The sequence below is a fragment of the Adiantum capillus-veneris genome, chromosome 17 (assembly GCF_014529385.1).
Source record: "Adiantum capillus-veneris isolate H3 chromosome 17, ASM1452938v2, whole genome shotgun sequence".
NCBI lineage: Eukaryota > Viridiplantae > Streptophyta > Polypodiopsida > Polypodiales > Pteridaceae > Adiantum > Adiantum capillus-veneris.
This window is the reverse complement of record NC_140947.1, coordinates 120,532,235-120,556,316: the sequence shown is the minus strand read 5'-3', so window position 1 is coordinate 120,556,316 and position 24,082 is coordinate 120,532,235. Positions and strand designations below refer to the sequence as shown.

Genomic DNA, 24,082 nt, shown 5'->3' with positions numbered 1-24,082 from the left:
GAGAAAGTTGTCCAAAAATTCTACAAATCTCAAAATTTTTGATAATATTTTCAGTTTTCTTCTTTGTGAGGAGGAAACTCGATCAACAGTCGCTGAATAAAAGAGACTTTCTTGAACGTTAACACTGACTGGAATCAAGCTATAGAACGCAATAAATGTAAAGCCATGTGAAGTTGTGAGATGAAAGGTGAAATAAAAAGAACTAATTAATATATGTGTGTGTATAAAGTTTATTAAAATATGCAAGGTGAAGCTTCACTTTAGCATTCTAAAAACAATAGAATGCAAAAAAAAAACATGTGTGTGTATGTGTGTAAAATTTACTAAAATTATGCCAGGTGAAGCTCACTTTAGTGTTCTAAAACAATAGAATGCGAGAAAAGTAAAGACATGTAGGATGTGAAATGAAAGGTAAGTCTCCTTCATGCACTCAAAACAATGAAAGTCTCCCTAACCCAACACAACACTAAGGGTTTCTTTTAGAAAGCCAAAAATGGCACATTAGTGGACATGACGATCAAATGCATGAGGAGATTTAGAGGTAGAGGAGTGAGAAGGGGAGGTAGCCATGTCCCCCCATCATGGATCCCTCTCTCTCTCTCTCTCATGCGTGCATCACAGAGCAGAGGCATCTCTCTCTCTCTCTCTCTCGTCACAAAGCAGAGGTAAGGACGCTTCATAAGGCATAGGTGAATGGAATACCCCCCCCCGGGTGTGTGTGTAGCTCTTGCATCCTTCCTCGACACGAGCGTAGTGGAGCCGACATGGGGAGAATGTTTCGTAGGTGCAAGTCCATGAATGGCAGGGGAAGCTTAGGTGCAAGCTCGCAAGGAAGACGGATTTGCAGCCTCGCATGGACGCTTTGAGAGGTAGAGAAGGGCAACACATAGGCGGGAGAAGGTTTTGGTGACATGAGTGGGAGGTGAGGGCTAGGTGATGAGGGCAGAGGGAATCTTAGAAGCATCTTTCAATTAATGTATTTTATTTTAAGCGAACCATTAAGAGCCACTTTTAAAAAATAAATAATAGAATTTTATATTAAAACACAATAAAAATTGCATATTATTATAGGCACTTATTTAAACTTACTCTCCTTAGTCCCCCTTTATCTTAGCTGCCTTTGTGCCTCTTCACCTTGTTACAAATTGCAATGAAAATCCCACTCGAGTTGGCACATTTTAAGTTCTATGCCATAGCTTATCCAAATTTTAAGTTTAGAACAATATGAATTTTTTAAAAAAACTCCTAAAAAGTAATTAATTTGAATATCCCATATGTACTGCTAGCTCTCTTCTCTATAGCGAGCAGACATGGCGGCTAGCGGACCGATTTCCACAACAGAGAAGGAAGTACTCGCCATTGCCTGAGATTTTACATTGTTTCCACCTCTCTCAGAATTGCGAGGAATTAAAACGAGTCGCCCAATGAGCAGGTTCATTCATTAGCTCCATTGCAAAGCTACCTGCAAGTTCTTCCAGGTAAATCGCAATCATTCAGCAACATTTCTGTCCTCTCTTCACCTGAATGTCAGGGCTATCCCTTGAACACGGCACTTAATTTGTTCTCGCTCACAGTTGCTATATTTTGTGTTGTAGGTTTTTTTTGATGAGTCTCTGCAGAAGAGCACATAAGCTTGCCACATCAGACGGAGTGACACATTTCTTGCTTAAAGATTACTGTGTGGCACATCTTGTGAGTGTCCATTCCATTATGGGTCATGTTCCTCTTGCATACTATGGCAACCGGTTTATCTATTGTAATTGTTTGCATGCCAGAGGCTAGCTCTTCGAGTTCAACAAGGAAATTGGGCTTGGGTGCCGAGGGAAGAAGTAAGACATGTATATACATCCACTCGAAGCGAGTATCCTGATAGCATGGGAAGAGCAGAGCTCTCACCCATCAGACAGAGTCGTATCTCCAAACACCCAGGAAAAGCTGGGCCTGGAGCTACGGCGCGAACTCTGTTACAGAAGGTAACATATCTTGGGGGAAAAATGGTACATTCAGGATTCTTGCCTCGTATTCATAACTGTTGGCAGCATCTGTAAGAACTAAAATTATGCGGAGTCTTTTGGTTGAGTGCAAAAATTGGTGTTTACTGGAGTAAAAGGAACTCTTATGCAGCTGACAGGGTTGTCAGATGTCAAGGAAGATGTGTTTGGAGCTCTGGACGAATGGGCAGCTTTTGAGTTCAAATTTCCCATCGTTGCCACAAGAAAGGCTTTGGAGAGGCTAAGGAAAGAGGAGCAATGGCATAGAGTAATCCAGGTTGTCTTTAACTACTGTATTTTCTTAACCTATTATCACTGCTGTCATCATTTACTTAGCAGTCTGATTCAGACATGTTTTCTGACATGCAAAATGGGCTTGCATTGGTTCCTGGTAGATTGAGTTTGCACTGTTTGTCATGGTTCTTGTATTTTCAGTTTGCAGTTATTCACTGTGAAAAAAAAGCTAGCTTAAGGAGGAGTAATAGTTCTTCTTTTCATACAAGAACCTCTTACATATGCTTCTTCTGTGATCTGCCACACAGGTTACAAAGTGGATGTTTAGCAAGGGACTTGGAAAGACTCATGGCTCATATGGCCTTTTGCTGAAGGCTTACTACAGGAATGGGAGATTGGATGAAGCGGAGGAACTTTGGAATTCTCTTATATCAATGAACGATAGATCCATGCCCAAAATATTATTTGGATTTATGACGAGTGCATATAGAAAGCAAGAAATGCCCGAGAAAGTCATCAAGGTGAGTTATCTTTTGTGGGTAATGTTGGTGTCTGTAATTTCATCACCACCTCTAATTTTTTTTTACTACTTTGTTTTACATAACTAGCATGGAAAAAACTATCTATTACCCCATTTTCTTTTCTTGTCATTATATGCTTGTGAACGAGATGAGGGGAGTGCATAGATATGGCACCAAAAACGGAGAGAGAGAGAGAGAGAGAGAGAGAGAGAGAGAGAGAGAGAGAGAGAGAGAGAGAGAGAGAGAGAGAGAGAGAGAGAGAGAGATGCGACATCACAGGTTTGTACAGAGGACTAGACAACTGTTGATGTATTTGCAGTATTTTCTGAGGATGAGTATGATGGAAAGTGGCTTCTTATTGGATGCTGTTTGAGCACTTTGAGGAAACCCGATGATTGGAGTGATCAAGCGTACACAAAGATAAGGAAGAAAGCCTACAATTACTTCCTTAGAGACGAGCATCTGTAAAAGCATGCAAAGTAGAGAAGAGGAGCTCCACATAGGGTTGTTTATAGTAGAGACACTCAACAAAAGATTTTTGAAGAGTTCCGTGAGAGTGTATAGGCAGGACACAGGGAGTTTTGGCTACTCATGCAAAGATCAAAGACTGATATTGATGGAAAGGGATCTACAGATGAAACTCGCCCTTAACACGCCACAGGCTTATTACTGCCAATTAACACGCTGATCCTGAACGGCCAGACCCCTTCACAGGAATATGTTTATTCGTCCAGAATTTCAATTGTATAGGCCGTTTGTGTGCCACCTCAAAGGCCTACCAATGGATCACAAAACCGGTTGTCTTCTCTCGCATGCCAAATGCGCGAGAGTGATGTCCTTTGATGAAGAAAAATTAAGCAATGGCTTCCTCATGCGTTCCCCTTCATGCGATGACTTCGGTAGCACCTCTTCTGATGTCTTCCTTCCTCACATAAGCCTGAATGAGAGATGTGGAGCTTTGAGAGAGAGAGAGAGGTAGCATGTAGAGGGCAATGGTGATGGTAGTGTAGAGGCTTCTTGGGCTGAGATTTAGAGAGTAATTTCAGCAATGAGTTGATCTCTAAAATGAGGGAAATGCGGCTGTTTTTATAGATGAGCTTGCCTCTTGAATACGGAGGTTATGCGGTAGCATTACCACAAGCCCATTCATACTTCCCCACTTAGGAATCAATCATGGTTGCATAAACACAAGAATTCATGTCCAATTATGTAGTCTTTCAATGGGAAAGACAACATATGTAATCTTTCTGTGATAGAGAGGTTCATATGCAAAGGCTGGTGACAAAAAAGATGTGATGCAGCTTGTTGAAATCTGTTCTACTTGTCAACTGTATTCAAGTGTTCGATATTGAGATGGTTTGCACCCAACTTATCCATTGGCTATGCACTACAAGTGGGTTGTAACTTAGTGACTATGCCTATGGGATTGTGGCAGATGAGGTATATCTTGCTTGCTAGAGAAAATTTGACTAACCAGGTTGAGGGAAGAGCCTTGAGAAACAAGATAACGTCTACAATGTGCAAATTTCTAGTTGAAGATGTGATATACAGGTATGGATACATCGGTAAGGTCACAATTGACAGAGGTGAGCTAGATGCAAATGAAGCAATATAATTATTTTACTGCGTGGGGATTAAACTAGCCTTAACCGCAGCCTACAATCTTGAGGGTAACGGGAAAATTGAAAGAGATAATTCACCCATTGTCACAAGTTAGTGGCGTGGCATCACCCAAGAGACAAGGGGGTTAGGGTTTTTAAACTTAACCTTGACCAACTTGCATAATATGGCCAGAGGCCCAAGGGGCCTAAAGCCTAATCATTTAGAGATGATATGGCCAGCAAAGTCGAACATGAATCTGCTCTTGATGTGGTATCTGTACGACAGACCTGGAATTTACGAAAGTGATGATTAGACATCTGTTAGAGATTAGTGAGATCTGGATGTGATGGCTAATTGAGTCAAGAATGTAATCTTAGCGAAATTTGAATCGAGATTTCTATGTGGATGAGATGATTGGATACTGCTGTTAGTGCATCAAGTCCCGGAAGGATGAGATGGCTACACCGAGATCTAGCTGCATCAAGAGTTCTGGACTAGATGAGATCATAGCAGCTATAAAATGTGTCCTTTACTTATTGTATTGAACGTGACGCTCTTTTTTGAATAAAACATTCGTTTGATAAAAAACATTTACAAGGTACTCTTTAATTATCGAGTTCGACACATTTAGTTTCTACCCTACAAGTTCAACGTGATGCCAAAACCATGTTTCAATTTATTAAACCACATTCAAAATGTTATCCTAACTTCTCCTACATAGCTCTCTCTCTCTCTCTCACACACACACACACACTTCTCCTACATAGCTCTCTCTCTCTCTCTCACACACACACACACACACACACACTCACACTTTTCATAATATGGTTATTGAAAGTGGAAAGCTGAAAGTGTTGATGTCACAAATGGGTGACGTGGCATGGTCCTGGACATGGGGCAGCAGATCACACACACACCCCGGTTGGCAGCCTGCCCGGAAAGCCCGTAGATAGTGACACGTGGCAGATTCCGTAATTTGCGGCGCAAATTTTGCTGCATTGCTGACGTGGCAGAGCTGTACGGTAGTCCCGCTTTTGTGCTGCCTGCTGACGTGGCAAAGTGTACGAAATCTTGCTTTAGCATTGGGGGTTGAAATTGGCAGCTTTTGAAGCTTTGGAACTTGATGCTTTATTTTAAGAGGCTTTTAAAATTGACTGCTTTTGGGGCTCTGCTTTTGGGCATCCCTTGTAAGCTATAAATTAGTGGTCAGGGCCCTCACAACTCAGAGCAACTGGACGCAGAGTTTGAGAGTGAGAACCCTCCCACTCTCTTGTACTTTGAACACGGATTAATACAAAAAGAAAACCCCAAAGAGCTAGTCTTTGGGGCCAACATCTCTAGGCACTGAACTCCGCTGGGCCGTGTGGAATCAATTGTGAATTGTGAATTGTTTTGAAATGAATCTCTGCTGTGTCGCGGTAGAATCTTGACTTGGAGTGTCCAAGTTTGTTTTCTCTTCAACTGGGAAATCCGATCCTTTTTCTCGCGGCACCTATGGATTCCAACAACGAACAGTCGACTTCCTCTGCATCTGGGGATGCGGCCGGCGGGAAGAGATCACGAAGAAGATTCTCACGAAGAGTATGGCCCGCCTCGGCCTACTCAGGCGGAGATTGAAGAGATGAAACGTCGACAATTGGTTGACGATGCGACAAAGATGACGATCAACCTTGCGAAGGATCTGAAAAGTTTCGCCCAGTTTCTAACGGTTCTACAGAGGACTCGTCTTCAGATAGTTCGGACTCCGACGATCACATATTTTACGCAAAGAAGAAGCATTTCTATAAAGCCAACCAGTATGACTTTCTCGAGGATAAAAGCAAGAAAGTTCGAGAATTTAAAGAAGGTGGACAGTTAATTAAGTTTGACATGTTTTCTGGATTCTGAGATGCTTCGAGGGCTTTGGCCTTCATATAGCAGTTTGATATAGCTTTCTCTGGAGGGCCTTACTCAGAGCACCCCAAGATTCGGAGGGCTACCTCTTTTTTCAAGGGAAATGCTCGACATGGTGGTCCACCCTTCTATTGAACAAGAAAGCGCCAGTTAAATGGCTGAAATTTAAAAGGCTTTTTATTTCTTCTTGGCTGACTCGGGAGTACAAACGAGATATACGAACTGCTTGAAATCATCATCGGATGACCAAGAGAGATTCTTTGGACGCATATTGCGAGAGATTTTGGAGCTCTTTTCTACCCGCTTCTTCATTTAAGAAGATCTCGTTTAAAGAGCAGATTGAGCGGTTTTGCTGCGGACTTCCTACGGAGATCCAAGATCACTGCTTAGAGCAAAAGAAACACCTTTGGCAAAGACACTCTGCTAGGCCAACACTGACACTGAGAGATGAAAGCGGGGAGCGAATGGGATTAGATACCCCTGTCCTAGCCGTAAACGATGGAGACTAATCGCTGCGCGTATCAACCCCTAAGTGCTGTAGCTAACTTAGCGTTAAGTATCCCGCCTGGGGAGTATCGTTCCCCTTAGATCTTTAGGTGCTAGGCTAACGTAACCTCTCGGGACCGATGGAAGGCTAGGTGGTCCCTATGCTGGTGGACAACCAACCCCAAACGCCAAGGCCAAGATTGCGGGGTGGAGTAAATGGCCAACTCGTCAGGCTCATGACCTGAAGACTGCAGGTTCGAATCCTGCCCCCGCACTACATGTTGTCAGCAGTTTTAAAGCAAAGAAAAACACCGTTTAAAAGAAAAGGAAAGCAAGCTGTAAGCAAAGAAAGATTCTATTCAAGAACTGATGGGTCATGAGAAACGGGATTTTGCCATACATTTAGGCAGTGTGACTTACCCCACAGATGAGATCATGACTCAGAAAACCGAACAGACTTCTAATAATGAAAGTAGAACGAAGAAGAGCCCCCAAGACAAGAAAGATAAGGATGCACGATCCTGGCTCACTCTTAGGGAGAGGGCCAGCTACATCAAAGAGAGGAAGTGTTTTGGATGCGGGGAACATGGGCACATCTCCGTGAAGTGCCCTGAAAAGGCACAGAAAGAACAAGATGAAGAAAGGCCAAAGAGTTCGAAAGCAGCTGAGGAACGTGGACGAAAAGGCAAGATGAAAGCAAGACTGGTTCCAGATTGCATGGGTACTGACCCAAGCATGATTGATGAAAGTACAAAACTTTGCCGAGCTGGGGCAAAGTGAAAGATCAAGAAGCCTTGATTTTCTTTGATGGAGGAGCCAAGGCCAACTTCATTTCACTTGAATTGGCGGCGCGGCTCGAGATTACACCCGATCGGATGGGACCACAAGCAGAGGCAGTTCTAGCGGCACTCGGCAGGGACGTGGCCATTACACCTGTCATTGGCAAACTTCGGTTGGATTGTCGAGGGTATTTGGGGCACGAGGACTTCTACATAATGCCCTTGGAAGGTTGTGATGTTCTCCTGGGAGTCCCTTGGTACCATAAGAACAACACCGTTGTCGATTATCAGGCGAAGAAAGCGACATTGACTACTGAAAAGGGCCAAAACCATCGTACTTGATGTGAAACTTAAGGGCGAGTCTGTCCCTATTGTATCGCCTTCGGCCGTTTCGGAATTAATGAAATCCAGTTTGTTTGTTTACTCGATCTTTTTGAAAGAGTTGAATGATGATCATAGGACAAATATGTATGAACTTGATAAAGAACGCCAAGATTTTCTCCACACTCATGCCGATTGCTTTTCTGAAGGCCTGCCAGGCGAGTTGCCACCAACTCGTCCCGAGGATCATACCATTGATATGATACCTAGAAGCACACCACCGAACCGGCCACCTTACCGTGTGAGCCGAGCCCAGAATGAAGAGATTATGAACCAAGTGAAAAGGGTCTTATCCGGCTGAGTACTTCACCTTATTGCTTTCCGGTGTTGTTGGTTTTGAAGAAAGACGGATCTTGGAGAATGTGCATTGATTATAGAGCTCTCAACAAAATCACCATCAAGAACAAATTTCCGATTCCTAGGATTGATGATATTCTTGACCGACTACAGGGATCCTCTTGTTTCAGTAGGATCGATTTGAAGAGTGGGTATCATTAGATCCGAATTGTGCCAGGAGATGTCTACAAGACAGCTTTTCGGACGACCTTCGGTTTATTCGAATTTTTGGTGATGCCTTTTGGCCTTATCAATGCTCCAGTGACCTTTAACCGAATGATGGACAGGATTTTCAGAGAGTACAGATCTTTTGTGGGCACTTTCTTTGATGACATTATTGTCTTCTCCAAGGATGAGGCAGAATATAGAGCACATCTGCTACAGGTCTTTCAGGCATTGCGAGATCACAAGTTGGTGGTTAATGCAAAGAAGAGTGAATTTTTCCTACCAGAGATACACTTTTTGAGACACATTGTCTCAGCAAGCAGGAGTGCAGATGGACCCGGTCAAGATTGAGACTATGCATGATTGGCCCGATTTGAAGAATGTCCATGAAGTTAGAAGCTTCTTGGCTTATGTTCTTACTACCGGCGGTTCATTTTGCAGAGGTTGCTTCCCCTTTGCATATCTTGACAAGTCCCTTTCTCGTGGGGACCCACAGAGGTGATTGCCTTTCAGACTTTGAAAGAGAAACTGACTACAGGACCAGTTTTGACTTTGCCAGATTTGGAGAAGTCATTTCGAAGTATATTGTGATGCTTGTGGTCGTAGTCTGGGTGCGGTCTTAATGCAAGAAGGCCATGTCATTGCCTATGAGAGCCGATTGTTTTCAAGGCCGGAATTGACAACACAGATATATGAGAAAGAGCTTTTGGCGGTTATCCATGCTCTTACTCAGTGGCGACATGACCTACTCGGAGCCGATTTTACGGTCTTCACAGATCATCAGACTTTACGCTACTTCTTGTCATAGAAGCAGCTATTGGAAAAGCAGATGCGGTGGGAAAACATCTTGTCACAGTTTCACTTCCAGATTGTCCATGTGTAGGGACATAAGAACTTGGTGGCAGATGCTTTGTCCCGAAAGCCGTTGGTTTTGGCTATTTCCGTGATACACCATAGAAGCTTCGAGGATATGGTTGATCAGTATGCCACAGATACAAATTTTGCAGATATATTCAATCGAATACAGAATGGGGAGGTAGTAGCGGGATATTCCATTCGGGATGGCTACTTGATGAAGAAAACGATGTTGTGCGTTACACAGCCGTTGAGGAAAAGGTTCTAACTGAATGCCATTGTCCATCATTTACGGGTCACTGCGGCATTGATACCACCTTGAAAGGAGTGGAGAGATACTTCTTTTGGCCGAGACTCAAGAAGGATGTGGACGATTTTGTATGCAGATGCTTGGTATGCAGAAGGTCAAGTTTGACAGGCATAAAGCGGAGGGATTGTTACAGCCTTTACCCATTCCCACCCGCCCCTGGGAAAGTATTGCTATGGATTTAATTTTTGATTTTTCGAAGACAGAGTGGGCACGATGGTATCTGGGCTGTTATTGACAGATTTAGCAAGCAAGCTCATTTCATTCCAGTGAAGAAAACAGTCAAGCTGGATCACTTAGCAAGACCGTTCATTGCCCAGATATTCCGATTACATGGCATGCCAAAGACAATAGTCTCTGCTGACAGAGATCCCCAATTCACGAGTTTGTTTTGGAAGGCTATTTGGGAGAATATTGGCACGCAGTTGCAGTTCTCGTCATCTTTCCATCCACAGACAGATGGGCAATCTGAGATTGCAAATTCAGTCGTACTTGATTTATTGAAGTCTTACATTTCAGATCAGAAGACTCAGTGGGAAAAATATTTGCTCCTGGTGGAATTTGCCTACAATAACACGATTCACTCCTCGACGGGGAAGGCGCCATTTGAGATTATTGAAGGTGCTTCGAAGGTTCCATCCTTCTTAAGCACAAAAGATAAGATTTTTGAAGCCAACCAGTATACACGGGACTTGGGCACTGCTTTTGCCAAGGTTCGGGAGGCTTTGCAAAAATCTCAGGAAAGGCACAAGAAGGTTGCAGATCGACATCGTTGCGATTTGAAATTAAAGGAGAACGATTGGGTGCTCTTACGTTTTGAGAAGGCACGCCTAAGAAAGAAAAAGGATAAGGAGCGGCTTTTTCCAAAGCTTAGCAGGAGATACTATGGACCTTTCCAGATAAAAGAAAAGATAAATGATGTCTCCTTTAGACTGAAGCTGCCCAATACTTGGAGGATTCACAATGCTTTTCATGTGAGTCTCCTGAAGCCTTTTAAAGGCGATGTGCCCGATGATGGGGAGCCATATGAGCAACCCGAAGTGGAGGAAAACGAGGAGATACTCGTTCCAGAACAGATATTGGCACATAAAGATAGAAAGATAAAAGGTAAAGCGATAAGACGGTTCTCGGTTGAATTCAAGAACTATCCCGCATTGGATGCGATGTGGATGGAGGAGGAGGACCTGGCAGATACTCCTCAGATTGTGAATCTTTACCTTGAAGCATTCAGTTTAGCATAGTCTACTCTGATAGAATTGCGGAATTTGGTGCAGCGGGCTTGCACAAGAGGGGAGTCACTCCGCTACTTTGTCAACAGATTGCCCCGATTTTTGATAATAGTCACTGATGTTTCTATTGGGTTTCAAGGATATTGTGGGCTGACAGTATTTTGTTGTAATGACTTTAAGACTTGGAATTCTTGATAATATGATATCGATTTTTACTTGACTTGTTTGAGTGCAGGAAATGATAGACGAAATGACTGCAGCATTTTGGTCTGATAAATCTCTATAGACATGATTGCATTAAGGACTAGTCAATCTGGCATCTGTGAGGTCCCGACTGGATCTAGATGCGATTGCTAAATACGTTGCCGATTAATCATGGTCTTAGATTAGAACGATTGTTGAATGTGATTTGTCATGTGATGTCCTGTGATGTGACTGTCGATTGGTACATGTGCTGGATGTGTTGTTCCTAGTGCGTTGGTACTAACAGTCAGTATTTGCTAAGACAGTTTATGGCTTCTGTCTGTTTTGTAGGCGTAATTGAGGGCGATTACAATGCTTTCAAGAGGGGGGTATGTCACAAATGGGTGACGTGGCATGGCCCTGGACATGGGACAGCAGAGCACACACACACCCCGGTTGGCAGCCTACCCGAAAAGCCCGCAGACAGTGACACATGGCAGACTCCGTGATTTGCGGCGCAAATTCCGCTGCATTGCTAACGTGGCAAAGCTGTACGGCAGTCCCGCTTTTTGCGTTGCCTGCTGACGTGGCAAAGTGTACAGAATCTTGCTTTAGCGTTGGGGGATGAAATTGGCAGCTTTTGAAGCTTTTGAAACTTGATGCTTTATTTTAAGAGGCTTTTAAAATTGACTGCTTTTGGGCATCCCTTGTAATCTATAAATTAGTGGTCAGGGCCCTCACAACTCAAAGCATCTGGACGCAGAGTCTGAGAGTGAGAACCCTCCCACTCTCTTGTACTTTGAACACAGATTAATACAAAAAGAAATACGGAAAGGGGCGCTAGTCTTTGGGGCCAACATCTCCAGGCACGGAACTCCGCCGGGCCGTGTGGAATTGATTGTGAATTGTGAAGTGTTGTGAAGTGAATCTCTGCTGTGTCGCGGTAGAATCTTGACTTGGAGTGTCCAAGTTTGTTACAGTTGAGATCATAGATACTGTACTTGAGTGCAAGCTTCTATGCGTGATTATGAATTGTGTTGAGTAGATACATCATACATGATAAATCTTATTTGATTGAAGAGTCATGTCTAGGGCTATACAAGAAAACTTTACATTTAAAAAAAACCGTGTTTTTTATTTTGGGTATGTGGAAAAGACTTCTAGTATAGGCATTATACTTCGATATATTATAAATCTTGGTTGTACTTTGCTGCATGGATGAGATGACTAGATTGAATGTTTGCACCTTGGTGTTTGATTTGTGAAAGGCATGCTCGATGAATGTATTGTCTTGTTTGGTGTCACACAGTGATGATGTGGCTGCTAGAAACCCTAATTCTGTTGAAACCCTAACCCTAAAACCAGAAACCCTAATTCTAATGAAACCCTAACCCTAAAATCAAAAACCCTAATTCTGCTGAAACCCTAACCCTAAAAGCAGAAACCCTAATTTTGCCCTAGCCCTAACCCTAACCCTAACCCTGATTTGCTGACATGGCGGGCTGACACGTGGCCTGTTGTACGGACATCAGCGTGATTTACGGAAAGATGGGCAGCTTTTTGGTGTTGCTTTTTCTATGCAAATTGCTGAGAAAGAGAGAGAGAACCCTTTTTGCTTTATTTTAGCAAGAGAGAGAGAAAGAGAGAGCCTCTCTGCTTTATTTATTAAAAGAAAGAGAGAGAAAGAACTTTTGCTTTCTTTTCAAAGCTTTTACTTGAAGCTTTTGATTTCAGCTTTTGGGGCTCTGCTTTTAGCACCCTTGTAACTTTAAATATGTGAGCAGGCCTCTCACAACTCAGAGCATCTGGACGCAGAGTCTGAGTGTGAGCGCCTGCCTGCACTCTTGTACTTTGCACACAGATTAATACAAAAAGAAATACCGAAAGGGGCGCCAGTTTTTGGGGCCAATATCTCGAGGCACGGAACTCCGCCGGGCCAATGTCGAATCAATTGTGAAGTGTGAATTGTTTTGGAGTGGTTATTTGTGCTGTAGTGGTAGATTCTTGACTTGGAGTGTCCAAGTCTGTTACAGTGGTATCAGAGCACGATCGAAATCTCTTCTACAGGAAATCTGATCCTATTTTTTTTCCCGCGGCACCTATGGCTTCAGGCAAAGATTAGTCGACTCCCTCTGCATCCGGAGATACAGGAAGGGATCACAACGAAGATTCAGACAAGGAGTATGGCCCGCCTCGGCCTACTCAGGCGGAGCGTCGAGAGATGGAGCGCCAACGATTGATCGGCGACGTAACAAAGATGATGCTTAATTTTGCCAAGGACCCGAAAATGGCAAAATATATGAGCAAGACCTCTTTGGAAGAAGTGCACACGCAGTGGCAGAAAACCACAGAACCACCCCGAAAACTCGCTCTCAAGAAACCTCCTACTCCCAAAAAGTATAGAGAGAAGGAATTAGAAGAGGTGGTTGATGCACGGATTGCTCAGCTTTTTGACGCGCAAAACAAAGCTAAAAACCATGGCAAAAAGCAGAAGAAAGGCATTGACTTCCCGGACTATTTGGGTCGTCAATCGACATTTGAAAAAGCAAAGAAACAGAAGAAGCGTGTTCGATTTGAAAAAGTACCCAGTTCTTCTTCTTCTTCTTCTTCTTCTTCTGACAGTTCTTCTAGCTCATCTGACTTGAGCAAAGAAGACCGAAAAGGCAAAAAGCGAAGCAAGAAACAACTCTTCGGAAAGGGCAAGAAAAAGGCAAAGAAGTCTAAATCTCGCCCAGTGAGTGACAGTTCTACAGAGGACTCGTCTACAGACAGTTCAGACTCTGATGAGAGCAACTTTTATGCAAAGAGAAAAAAGAATTTTTACAAAGCCAACCAGTATGACTTTCTGGAAGACAAAAGCAAGAAAGTCCGAGAGTTTAAAGAAGCTGGACAGTCAATTAAATTTGACACGTTTTCGGGATATAGAGATGCTTCGAAGGCTTTGTCTTTTGTACAGCAGTTTGACATCGCTTTCATGGGAGGACGTTACTCAGAGCACTCTAAGATTCGGAGAGCTGCCTCTTACTTTAAGGGGAATGCTCGAACTTGGTGGTCCACGCTTTCTATTCAGCAAGACCGTGCCAGTTAAATGGCTGAATGTAACAGACTTGGACACTCCAAGTCAAGAATCAATCGCGACAGCACCAAATAACCACTTCAAAACAATTCACAGATCACAATAGATTTGCACTGGCCCGGCGGAGTTCCGTGCCTAGAGATATTGGCCCCAAAGACTGGCTCCCCTTTCGGTATTTCTTTTTGTATTAATCAATCATCAAAGTACAAGAGAGCGGTTAGGGTTTCACTCTCAGACTCTGCGTCCAGATGCTCTGAGAAGTGAGGCCCTCACCACTAATTTAAAGATTACAAGGGATGCCCAAAAGAAGAGCCCCAAAAGCTTTTAAAATCAAAAGCAGTAGTCCTCTCTCTCTTAAGAGAGTCTTTTCTTTTTTTATATAAAAAAAAACAAAATTCGCGTCGCTCATCATATCATCGATCCTAGGAATCGGAAATCTGTTCTTGATGGTGATTTCGTTGAGAGTGCTATAATCGATGCACATTCTCCAAGATCCGTCTTTCTTCAAAACCAACAACACTGGAGAGCAATACGGTGAAGTACTAGGCTGGACAAGACCCTTTTCCAAGTGGTCTTTCACTTGGTTCATAATATCTTCATTCTGTGCTCGGCTCACACGATAAGGTGGCCGATTCGGTGGCGTGCTTCCAGGTATCAGATCAATGGTTTGATCTTCAGGCCCTCTGAAAAGCAATCGGCATGAGTGCGGAGAAAAACCTTGGCGTTCTTTTGATCAGGTCAAAACATATTCAACCTTTATCCATCGTTTAGTTCTCTTCCAAAAGAATGAGTAAGAAACTGAAGTTCATCAAGTATAATCTCTAAGCCCTTCATTTATCAAAGTCGCTTTCTCGGCCCGGTAGTCAACCACGGCGTAGTTCTTGTGGTACCAAGGGATCCTGAGTAGAACGTCACTCGCGTGCCCTGAACACCACTATCATTGCAAACAAAGTTTGCCAATGCTCGGTGTAATGGCAACATCCCATCCGGGTGCCAGTCGAACTACCTCCGCCTGTGGCGTCAGTCTGTTGGGCGTAATTTCCAAATCGAGCCGCCAATTCCAAGTGAAAAGAAGTTGGCCTTGGCTCCTTCAAAAGAGCTTCCTGATCCTTCAGTTTCCCCCAAAAGCGGCAAAGTTTGTACTTTCATTCATTAGATTCGGTGCAGGTTCCACGCCATGTGGTACTAGTTCTGTTTTTCTATCTGCCTTTTCTGCCACGTTCCTTAGCTGCTCTCGAACTCTCAGACCTCTGGTCATCTTTATCATTCTGTTCTTTCTGTGCCTTTTTAGGGCACTTCGCGGAGATATGTCCATGTTCCCCGCATCCAAAGCACTTCCCCTCTCTGATGAAGCGAGCTCTCTCCATAGGAGTAAGCTTGGGTCGTGCATCATTTTTCTCTGGGTTGCTCTTTTTCTTTCTACTTCATTCCCATAAGTCTGTTCGGCTCGTTGTGTCATGGCCTCATCTGTGGGGTAGGTCAGACCGCGAGAGTGAATGGCAAAGCCCCGCTTCGCATGACTCATCAACTCCTGAATAGAAGCTGACTTCTGTTCCAAGCAGTGATCTCGGATCTCTGTAGGTAGACCCAAGGTAAACCACTCAATCTGTTCTCTGAACGAGATCTTCTTGAATGAAGAGGCGGGTAGAAAAGAGTTCCAGAATCTTTCACAGTAAGAATTCACTGTATCGCTCTTGGTCATCCAGAGATGGTTCCAAGCAGCTCGTATATCTCGCTCAAACTCTTGAGTCAACCAAGAAGAAATAAAAAGCCTCTTGAATTTCAGCCATGTAACTGGCACAGTCTTGCTTAATAGAAGCGTGGACCACCAAGTGCGAGCATTCCCCTTAAAGTAAGAGGCAGCTCTCCGAATCTTGGAGTGCTCTGAATAGCGTCCTCCCGCGAAAGCGATGTCAAACTGTTGTATAAAAGACAAAGCCTTCGAAGCATCTGAGTATCCTGAGAAAGTATCAAACTTGATCGAGTGGCCACCTTCCTTAAACTCTCGGACTTTCTTGCTTTTATCTTCGAGAAAGTCATACTGGTTGGCTTTGTAAAAATTCTTCTTGTTCGCATAAAACTTTCCGTCATCGGAATCTGAGCTTGTCTATAGGCGAGTCCTCAGTAGAACTGTCAGTCTCTGGGCGAGATTTGCCTTCTTTGCCTTTTTCTTGCCCTTTCCGAAGCTTTGTTTCTTGCTTCGCTTTTTACCTTTTCTGTCTTCTTCGCTCGAATTTGAAGAGCTAGAAGAACTGTCAGAAGAAGAAGAAGAAGAAGAAGAAGAAGAAGAAGAACTGGGTACTCCTTCAAATCGAACACGCTTCTTCTGTTTCTTTGCCTTGTCAAATGTCGACCGACGACCCAAATATCCCTGGAAGTCAGTGCCTTTCTTCTGCTTTTTGCTGTGCTTTTTGCCTTTCTTTCGCACGTTGAAAAGCTCAGCAATCCGTGCATCAACCACGTTCTCCAGTTCCTTCTCCGTATATTTCTTGGAGGCAGAAGGTTTCTTGAGAGCGGGTTCGGGAGTGGTGTTGTGGTTCTCTGCCACTCCATCTGTACCTCTTCCAAAGAGGTCTGGTTCATATATTTTGCCATCTTCGGGTCCTTGGCAAAATTGAGCATCATCTTTGTTGCATTGCCAATCAATTGACGACGCTCCATCTCTCTTTGCTCCGCCTGAGTAGGCCGAGGCGGGCCATACTCTGTCTGAATCTTCGTTGTGATCCCAGCCCGCATCTCTAGATGCAGAGGGAGTCGACTGATCATTGCCTGAAGCCATAGGTGCCGCGGAAAAAAATTCGGGGATCGGATTTCCCGTAGAAGAGAAATCGGCCGTGCTCTGATACCACTGTAACAGACTTGGACACTCCAAGTCAAGAATCAATCGCAACAGCACCAAATAACCACTTCAAAACAATTCACAGATCACAATAGATTTGCACTGGCCCGGCGGAGTTCCGTGCCTAGAGATATTGGCCCCAAAGACTGGCTCCCCTTTCGGTATTTCTTTTTGTATTAATCAATCATCAAAGTACAAGAGAGTGGTTAGGGTTTCACTCTCGACTCTGCGTCCAGATGCTGTGAGAAGTGAGGCCCTCACCACTAATTTAAAGATTACAAGGGATGCCCAAAAGCAGAGCCCCAAAAGCTTTTAAAATCAAAAGCAATAGTCCTCTCTCTCTCTCTTAAGAGTCTTTTTTTTAAAAAATAAAAAAAAGCAAAATTCGCGTCGCTCATCATTTCATTTTAAAAAAAATTTATAATAATAATAAATAGCCTCCGCGATTTTCGGAAATTAGGGTTTTTGGTAGAAAATAGGGTTTGCAGGAATTTTAGGGTTTCTGGCAGAAATTAGGGTTTCTGTTGTCCGCCACGTCATCACTTTGTGACACTGAAATTCAAGAGGCTTTTTGTTTCTTCTTGGCTGACTCGAGAGTATGAACGCGATATACGAATTGCTTGGAACCATCTTCGGATGACCAAGAAGGATACAGTGGCCGCTTATTGCGAGAGATTCTGGAGCTCTTTTCTACCCGCCTCTTTATTTAAGAAGATCTCGTTCAAGGAGCAGATTGAACGGTTTACCTTGGGTCTACCTACATAGATCCGAGATCACTGCTTGGAACAAAATCCAGCGTCTATTCAAGAGTTGATAAGTCATGTGAAATGGGGTTTTGCCATCCACTATGGCAGTCTGACTTACCCTACCGATGAGATCATGACACAAAGAGCTGAACAGACTTCGACAAATGAAAGTAGAAAGAGAAAGAGCAACTCAGAAAGATAAGGATGCACGACCCAAGCTTACTCCTCAAGAGAGGGCTCTCTACATAAAGGAGGGGAAGTGCTTTGAATGCGGGGAAACTGGGCATATCTCCGCGAGGTGCCCTAACAAGGCATCGAATGAACAGGATGAAGAAAGGCCAGAAAGTTCCAAAGCAGTTGAATAACGTGGCAGAAAAGGTAGATAGAAAGCAGAACTGGTACCACATTGCGTGGGGCCTGAACCGAATCAAATGAATGAAAGTATAAACTTTGCCGCTTCTGGGGCAAAGTGAAAGATCAGGAAGCTCTTTTGAAGGAGCCAAGGCCAACTTCTTTTCACTTGGAATTGGCGGCTCGATTTGGAATTACGTCCGATAGGCTGAGGCCACAGGCGGAGGTGGTTCGAGTGGCACTCGGACGGGATGTTGCCATTACACCGAGCATTGGCACATTTCGTTTGCAATGACAGGTGTTTAGGGCATGAGGAGTTTTACATATTTGCTTTGGAAGGTTGTGACGTTCTACTCGAAATCCCTTGGTACCACAACAACAACGCCGTGGGTGACTACCGGGCCGAGAATGCGACTTTGACAAATGAAGGGCTCAAAGATTGTACTTGATGAACTTCAGTTTCTTTACTCACTTTTTTTTGGGAGAGAACCGAATGATGGATGAAGGTCGAATTGTTTTGACTTGAACAAAAGAACGCCAATATTTTCTCCACACTCATGCCGATTGCTTTTCAGAGAGCCTGTCAAGTGAGTTACCACCCGCTCGTCCTGAAGATCATACTATTGATCTGATATCAGGAAGCACACCACCGAACCGGCCACCTTACCGTAAGAGCCGAGCCCAGAACGAAGAGATTATGAACCAAGTGAAAGACCTCTTGGAAAAAGGGTCTTATCTAGCCTAGTACTTCACCGTATTGCTCTCTAGTGTGTTGGTTTTGAAGAAAGATGGATCTTGGAGAATGTGCATTGATCATAGAGCTCTCAACAAAATCACCATCAAGAACAGATTTCCGATTCCTAAGATCAATGGTATACTCGACAGACTACAGGGATCCTTGTATTTTAGCAGGATTGATTTGAAGAGTTGATATCATCAGATCAGAATTGCGACGGGAAACGTCTACAAGACAGCTTTTTGGACGACTTTTGGGTTATTTGAGTTTTTGGTGATGCCTTTTGGCTTTACCAATGTTCCTGCGACATTTAACCTGATGATGGACAGGATTTTTCGAGAGTACAGGCTATTTGTTGGCACTTTCTTTGACGATATCATTGTTTTCTCCAAGGATGAGGCAGAACATAGAGATCATCTGCTTCAAGTCTTTCAGGCATTACGAGATCACAACAAGAATGTAGATGGATCCGGCCAAGATAGAGACTATCCGTGATTGGCCCAATTTGAATACTGTCCAGGAAGTTAGAAGCTTCTTGGGAGTGTGTTCGTACTACATGCGGTTCATTCGAAAGTTTGCAGAGGTTGCTTCCCCTTTGCATATCTTGACACAGAAAGGAGTCTTTTTCTTGTGGGGACCCACAGAGGTGATTGCCTTTCAGACTTTGAAACAGAAATTGACTACGGGATCAGTTTTGACTTCGTCGGACTTGCAGAAGTCGTTTGAAGTATATTGTGATACTTGTGGTCGTAGTCTGGATGCGGTCTTAATGCAAGAAGGCCAATGTCATTGCCTACGAGAGCCGATTGTTCTCAAGGCCGGAATTGACAGCACAGATTTGTGAGAAAGAGATTTTGGCGGCTATCTATGCTCTTATTCAGTGGCAACATTACCTACTCGGAGCCGATTTTACAGTTTTCACAAATGATGGGAGTTTAAGCTACTTCTTGTCTCACGGAAGCAGCTATCGGAAAAAGCAGATGCGGTGGGCAAATATCTTGTCACGGTTTATTTCCGGATTGTCCATGTGCAGGGACAGAAGAAATTGGTGGCAAATACTTTGTCTCGAAAGCCGTTGGTTTTGGCTATTTCTGGGATTCATCATAGGAACTTCGAGGATATGGTCGGTCAGTACGCCACCGAACAGATTTTGCAGACGTATTCAATTGAATACAGAAAGGGGAGATGGTAGCGGCCTATTCCATTCGGCATAGCTACTTCATGAAGAAAACCATGTTGTGCGTTACACAGTTCTCCCGGCCACACGGACTGCCTACAGACACGTGTCGGACGAACCACCCAACCATAGCCACCATCCGGGAGCTCCCCGTGCTGGGACCAGCGTCCGAGGACGTAGGCGTGCACCTGTAAGACCGGGCGTCCCATACCACCTGGCCTCACCTCCTCGAGGTGACCTCGCGCACTCCTAGCCTCGTGGGCTAACCACTGGCACTCTGCTAGTGGGGGTCGATAACTGTAAATGAGGCCTTGGCCTTCCTTTTATAATAATGGCCGGCCACACTGGCCGGGTTCACACTACGTCCGCCCGGACACTGGATGCCCATCCCGACGGCATCTGGGCTAGATCCCCTCTCCTGTGAGCGGGACATAACATACTTCCCCCCTTAAGAACCATTGATGTCCTCATCAATGAAGTGTGGATACTGAGCCTTCAAAGCTCTAACAGGTTCCCAAGTAGCAAACCTTTCAGATTGACCCTTCCATTTAATTAAGTACTCGTCATAAGCCTTTTGGTGCGAATGACAGGTACGATGATCCAAAACTGCTTCTGGTTCTCGAGGAGTATACTCAGTTTGCATATCTTGCGATACATTTTCCTCGATAGGTACGACAACATCAACTTCGCCCAATTTCACTTTAAGGCGGTTGACATGAAACACTGGATGTACACTAATATCCGAAATAGGAGCCAATTTATAGGCAACTTGGCCAATTTTGAATGTGATCAAGAACGGACCACAATATCTAACTGAAAGCTCATAATGCTTTCCCGTTCGCATAGTCTTGGAATCCTTGGGTATCTTCAAATAGACCCATTGTCCCACATCTAGAGTCCTTGGAGACCTCTTTTGATTAGCATAAGTAGTGACTCTATCACGAGCCGTTCTTATACTATCGTTAGCCAATTCGAGCATTTCCTGCATGTCATACAGGAAATTACGAGCTTCGCGTTCCTTGACTTTCCCTAAGCCAATAGCAATTGGGGATTTAGGCTCAAATCAATACATCAGCATGAACGGGCTGAATCCAGTAGCAGAATGCTTGCTACTATTATAGGCAAACTCTAACTGTGGAAGATACCTTTCCCAATCAGATTGCCTGTGAGAGACATAGGCTCTCAACATGTCCTCTAACGTCTGATTCATCCTCTCGTCAGAAGACGACATACTCAACTTCGTCTGAAGATGAGCGAATACATCTCGCCAAAACGGCCAGTGAACTTAGTATCTTGATCACTGACAATATCCTTTGGGAGACCATACAACTTATAAAGCTGATCGACAAATAAAACCGCCAACTCATGGCTTTTCACTATCGACTTCGTTGGTATAAACTTCGCCATTTTTGTGAGTCTAACGACCACAACCCAAATAGCGTCATTGCCCCGACTAGTATTAGGCAAACCAACGATAAAATCCATGGAAATACTCTGCCAGTTGGCATCTGGGATTTCCAATGGGTGTAGCAGGCTAGCTTTCCTAAGGCGCTCTGCCTTATTGACCTGACACTGAGCGCATCTCTTCACATAGCTCTCTATGTAAGAGCGCATCCTTGGCCAATAGAAATATCGCTTGACCAAAGCCAATATTCTCTGGATTCCTGGGTGCCCAGTGCTAGGAACATCGTGGCATTCACACAAAATCCTTTGTCGAATCTCATCGATTTCCGGCACGCAGACTTTACCATTTCTAAACAATAGTCCATCTCTAATGGAATATTGTCGCTGTCTCGTCTCTCCAGCACGACTCACTTGGGTGTCCGGGCCACCCAAGCCTGTATGCGAGTCATGCCCCGCTTCGCTCTCATTGCATATCTTGCCAAAATGGCCATCGGAACAACATAGCCCTCGGAGAGAGAGAGAAATCCGTCGAGATTTCAGCCATAGACAAAGCATTGACCTCTGGAATCCTGCTGAGCGCATCGGCAACTCGATTGCTGGATCCTTTTCTATAACAGATCTCAAAGTCAAACTCTTGCATAAGCTCAACCCATCTAGCCTTCCGGCCTTTGAGATCACCCTGATCACAGATATAGCGCAAGGAGTGATGATCTGTCCATGCAACAAACGTAGAGCCATACAAGTAGTGCCACCATTTCCTCAGGGCGTGGACTACAGCATAAAGCTCCTTTTCATACGTTGGATAACCATCTCAGCGTCAGAAAGTTTCTTACTTTCAAACGCGACAGGACGTCCATCGTGATATAATGCCGCACCGATAGCATAATCGCTAGCATCCGTTTCAACCACAAACGGTTTGCTAGGATCCACAATGTGCAATATTGGCACAGTAGTCACCAAGTCCTTTAGTGTTCGAAAGCTCTCGTTGAGACACTCATTCCAGACAACAGGGGGATTACCTTTACGAGGAGGATCCGAATTCTTCGGCCCTTTCACCCCTCCTTTTAAAAGTTGCGTAAGCGGAGCAGCAACTATTGAGTAATCCTTGATAAACTTGCGAAAGAAGCCAGTAAAGCCTAAAAAGGACTTTACTTGGCGTACATTCTTTAGAATGGGCCAATTTCGCACTTTATCCAACTTTTCAGGGTCGACGCGAATTCCATTGCGAGTAATGATGTGACCCAAGTACAGAAGCTCTTTCTTAAAGAATTCACACTTAGAAGCCTTAGCGTAAAGCTTCTCAGTTCTGAGTACTTCGAGAACAGTGTGTATATGCATTAGGTGCTCAGACAAACTTCGGCTGTAGATCAAGATATCATTGAGAAATACAACAACGAAGTTTCCTAAAAATGGTCTCAGCAGATCATTCATCATCTGCTGAAACGTAGCTGGAGCATTGGTCAAACCAAAAGGCAAGACCAAAGACTCGTAGTGACCATAACATGTATGGAAGCCTGTCTTAGGAATATCTTCTAGTTTGATCCGTATCTAATGATAGCCTAATCGCAGGTCTATCTTCGTAAAATACAACGCTCCATGGAGGTGATCTATCAGATCGTCCATGCGCGGGAGCGGATACTTGTTCTTGACAGTGAGTTTATTCAATCCCTTGTAATCCACGCAGAAGCGCATAGTGTTATCCTTCTTTCGAGAAAGTAGCACTGGCGCTCCCCACGGGGATTTGCTAGGCCGAACAAAACCCTTGTCGAGATAATCCTTCAACTGTCGCTGAATCTCGTCCTCCTTGGTTTTACTAAACCGATAGGGTTGCTTTGAGAAGGGCTGACTACCAGCCGCCAACTCAATGCCATGATCTACTCCTCTCGAAGGCGGCAAGCCAGGAGGTAGATCATCAGGAAAAACATCGTTGAAATCAGTCATGATTTCTTGGATAAGATTGGATTCATCGGAATCCCCAAGTTCAACAGAAGAACATGAAACATTTTTACGAAATTCAGTGACAGAAGTACCAAGCACTAATGAATCAAACCAAGCAGATGGTACACATTGATAAAAGTCAACATCAAAAGACTTTATTTCTTTATACATTTCCAAAGCAGTATCAACTGGTATTGCAAAATCATTATTTACAGACTCCTGATTACAAAGCGATACAGATACATGAGACATGTTCTGCTTAACAAAAACAAGAGAGTGACGTACATAGTCTATATACAATGAGTTTTGTTTATCATAAAACCATGGAATTCCTAAAATAACATCTGCTCTGTCCAGGCGCATGATGTTGAAATCCAGGTTCTCTTTGTAATCAGCCAGCTCGAGCGACAAGTCTGGAACCATCCGATTCCATACATCCGTATCCACGCCACGAGCCATCTTCACGCGATACTCATGGTCACTGTCCTGCGTCCGCAGGTTCAGTTTCTGCACCAATTTTGCATCCACAAATTTGTGTGAGCTTCCATTATCAAGGAGTACGATCACGTCGTGACCATTGATCTTCCCGGGGAAACGGAGAAGATCGTGCTTACCAAACACTTTGGTGCTAAAAGTACAATTTGTGCATGAACTGTGCGCTAAATGATGGATTTCAACTTGAACAATATCAGAGTTACTTGAGATCTCATGAATCTGAACCGAAGGACGGCCTTGCGGTTTCTTTGTCTTTTTCTTTTTAGGGCAATCCTTGATTTGGTGACCCGTCTGGCCACATCCGAAGCAAGCCCCCTTCTTCACTGCATCAGCAACTGAAGCATTTCTGGCTTTCTTC

General features: G+C 44.0%; 1 protein-coding gene across 4 annotated transcripts in view; it reads left to right on the top strand.

Moving 5' to 3' along the window:
• The first annotated feature begins 1,268 nt into the window (after positions 1-1,268).
• Positions 1,269-24,082, top strand: part of LOC147437985 (pentatricopeptide repeat-containing protein At4g18975, chloroplastic-like) — a 46,122-nt gene continuing 23,308 nt past the window's right edge. The window contains exons 1-6 of one of the 4 annotated variants that reach the window (XM_086487373.1): positions 1,272-1,478; positions 1,596-1,692; positions 1,776-1,973; positions 2,125-2,268; positions 2,534-2,746; positions 3,066-3,632. In XM_086487373.1, coding sequence (XP_086343499.1) covers positions 1,606-1,692; positions 1,776-1,973; positions 2,125-2,268; positions 2,534-2,746; positions 3,066-3,119 — 696 coding nt within the window. In that variant the 5' untranslated portion in view covers positions 1,272-1,478; positions 1,596-1,605 and the 3' untranslated portion in view covers positions 3,120-3,632. The other 3 variants (XM_086487375.1, XM_086487372.1, XM_086487374.1) reach the window with 3 other exon arrangements.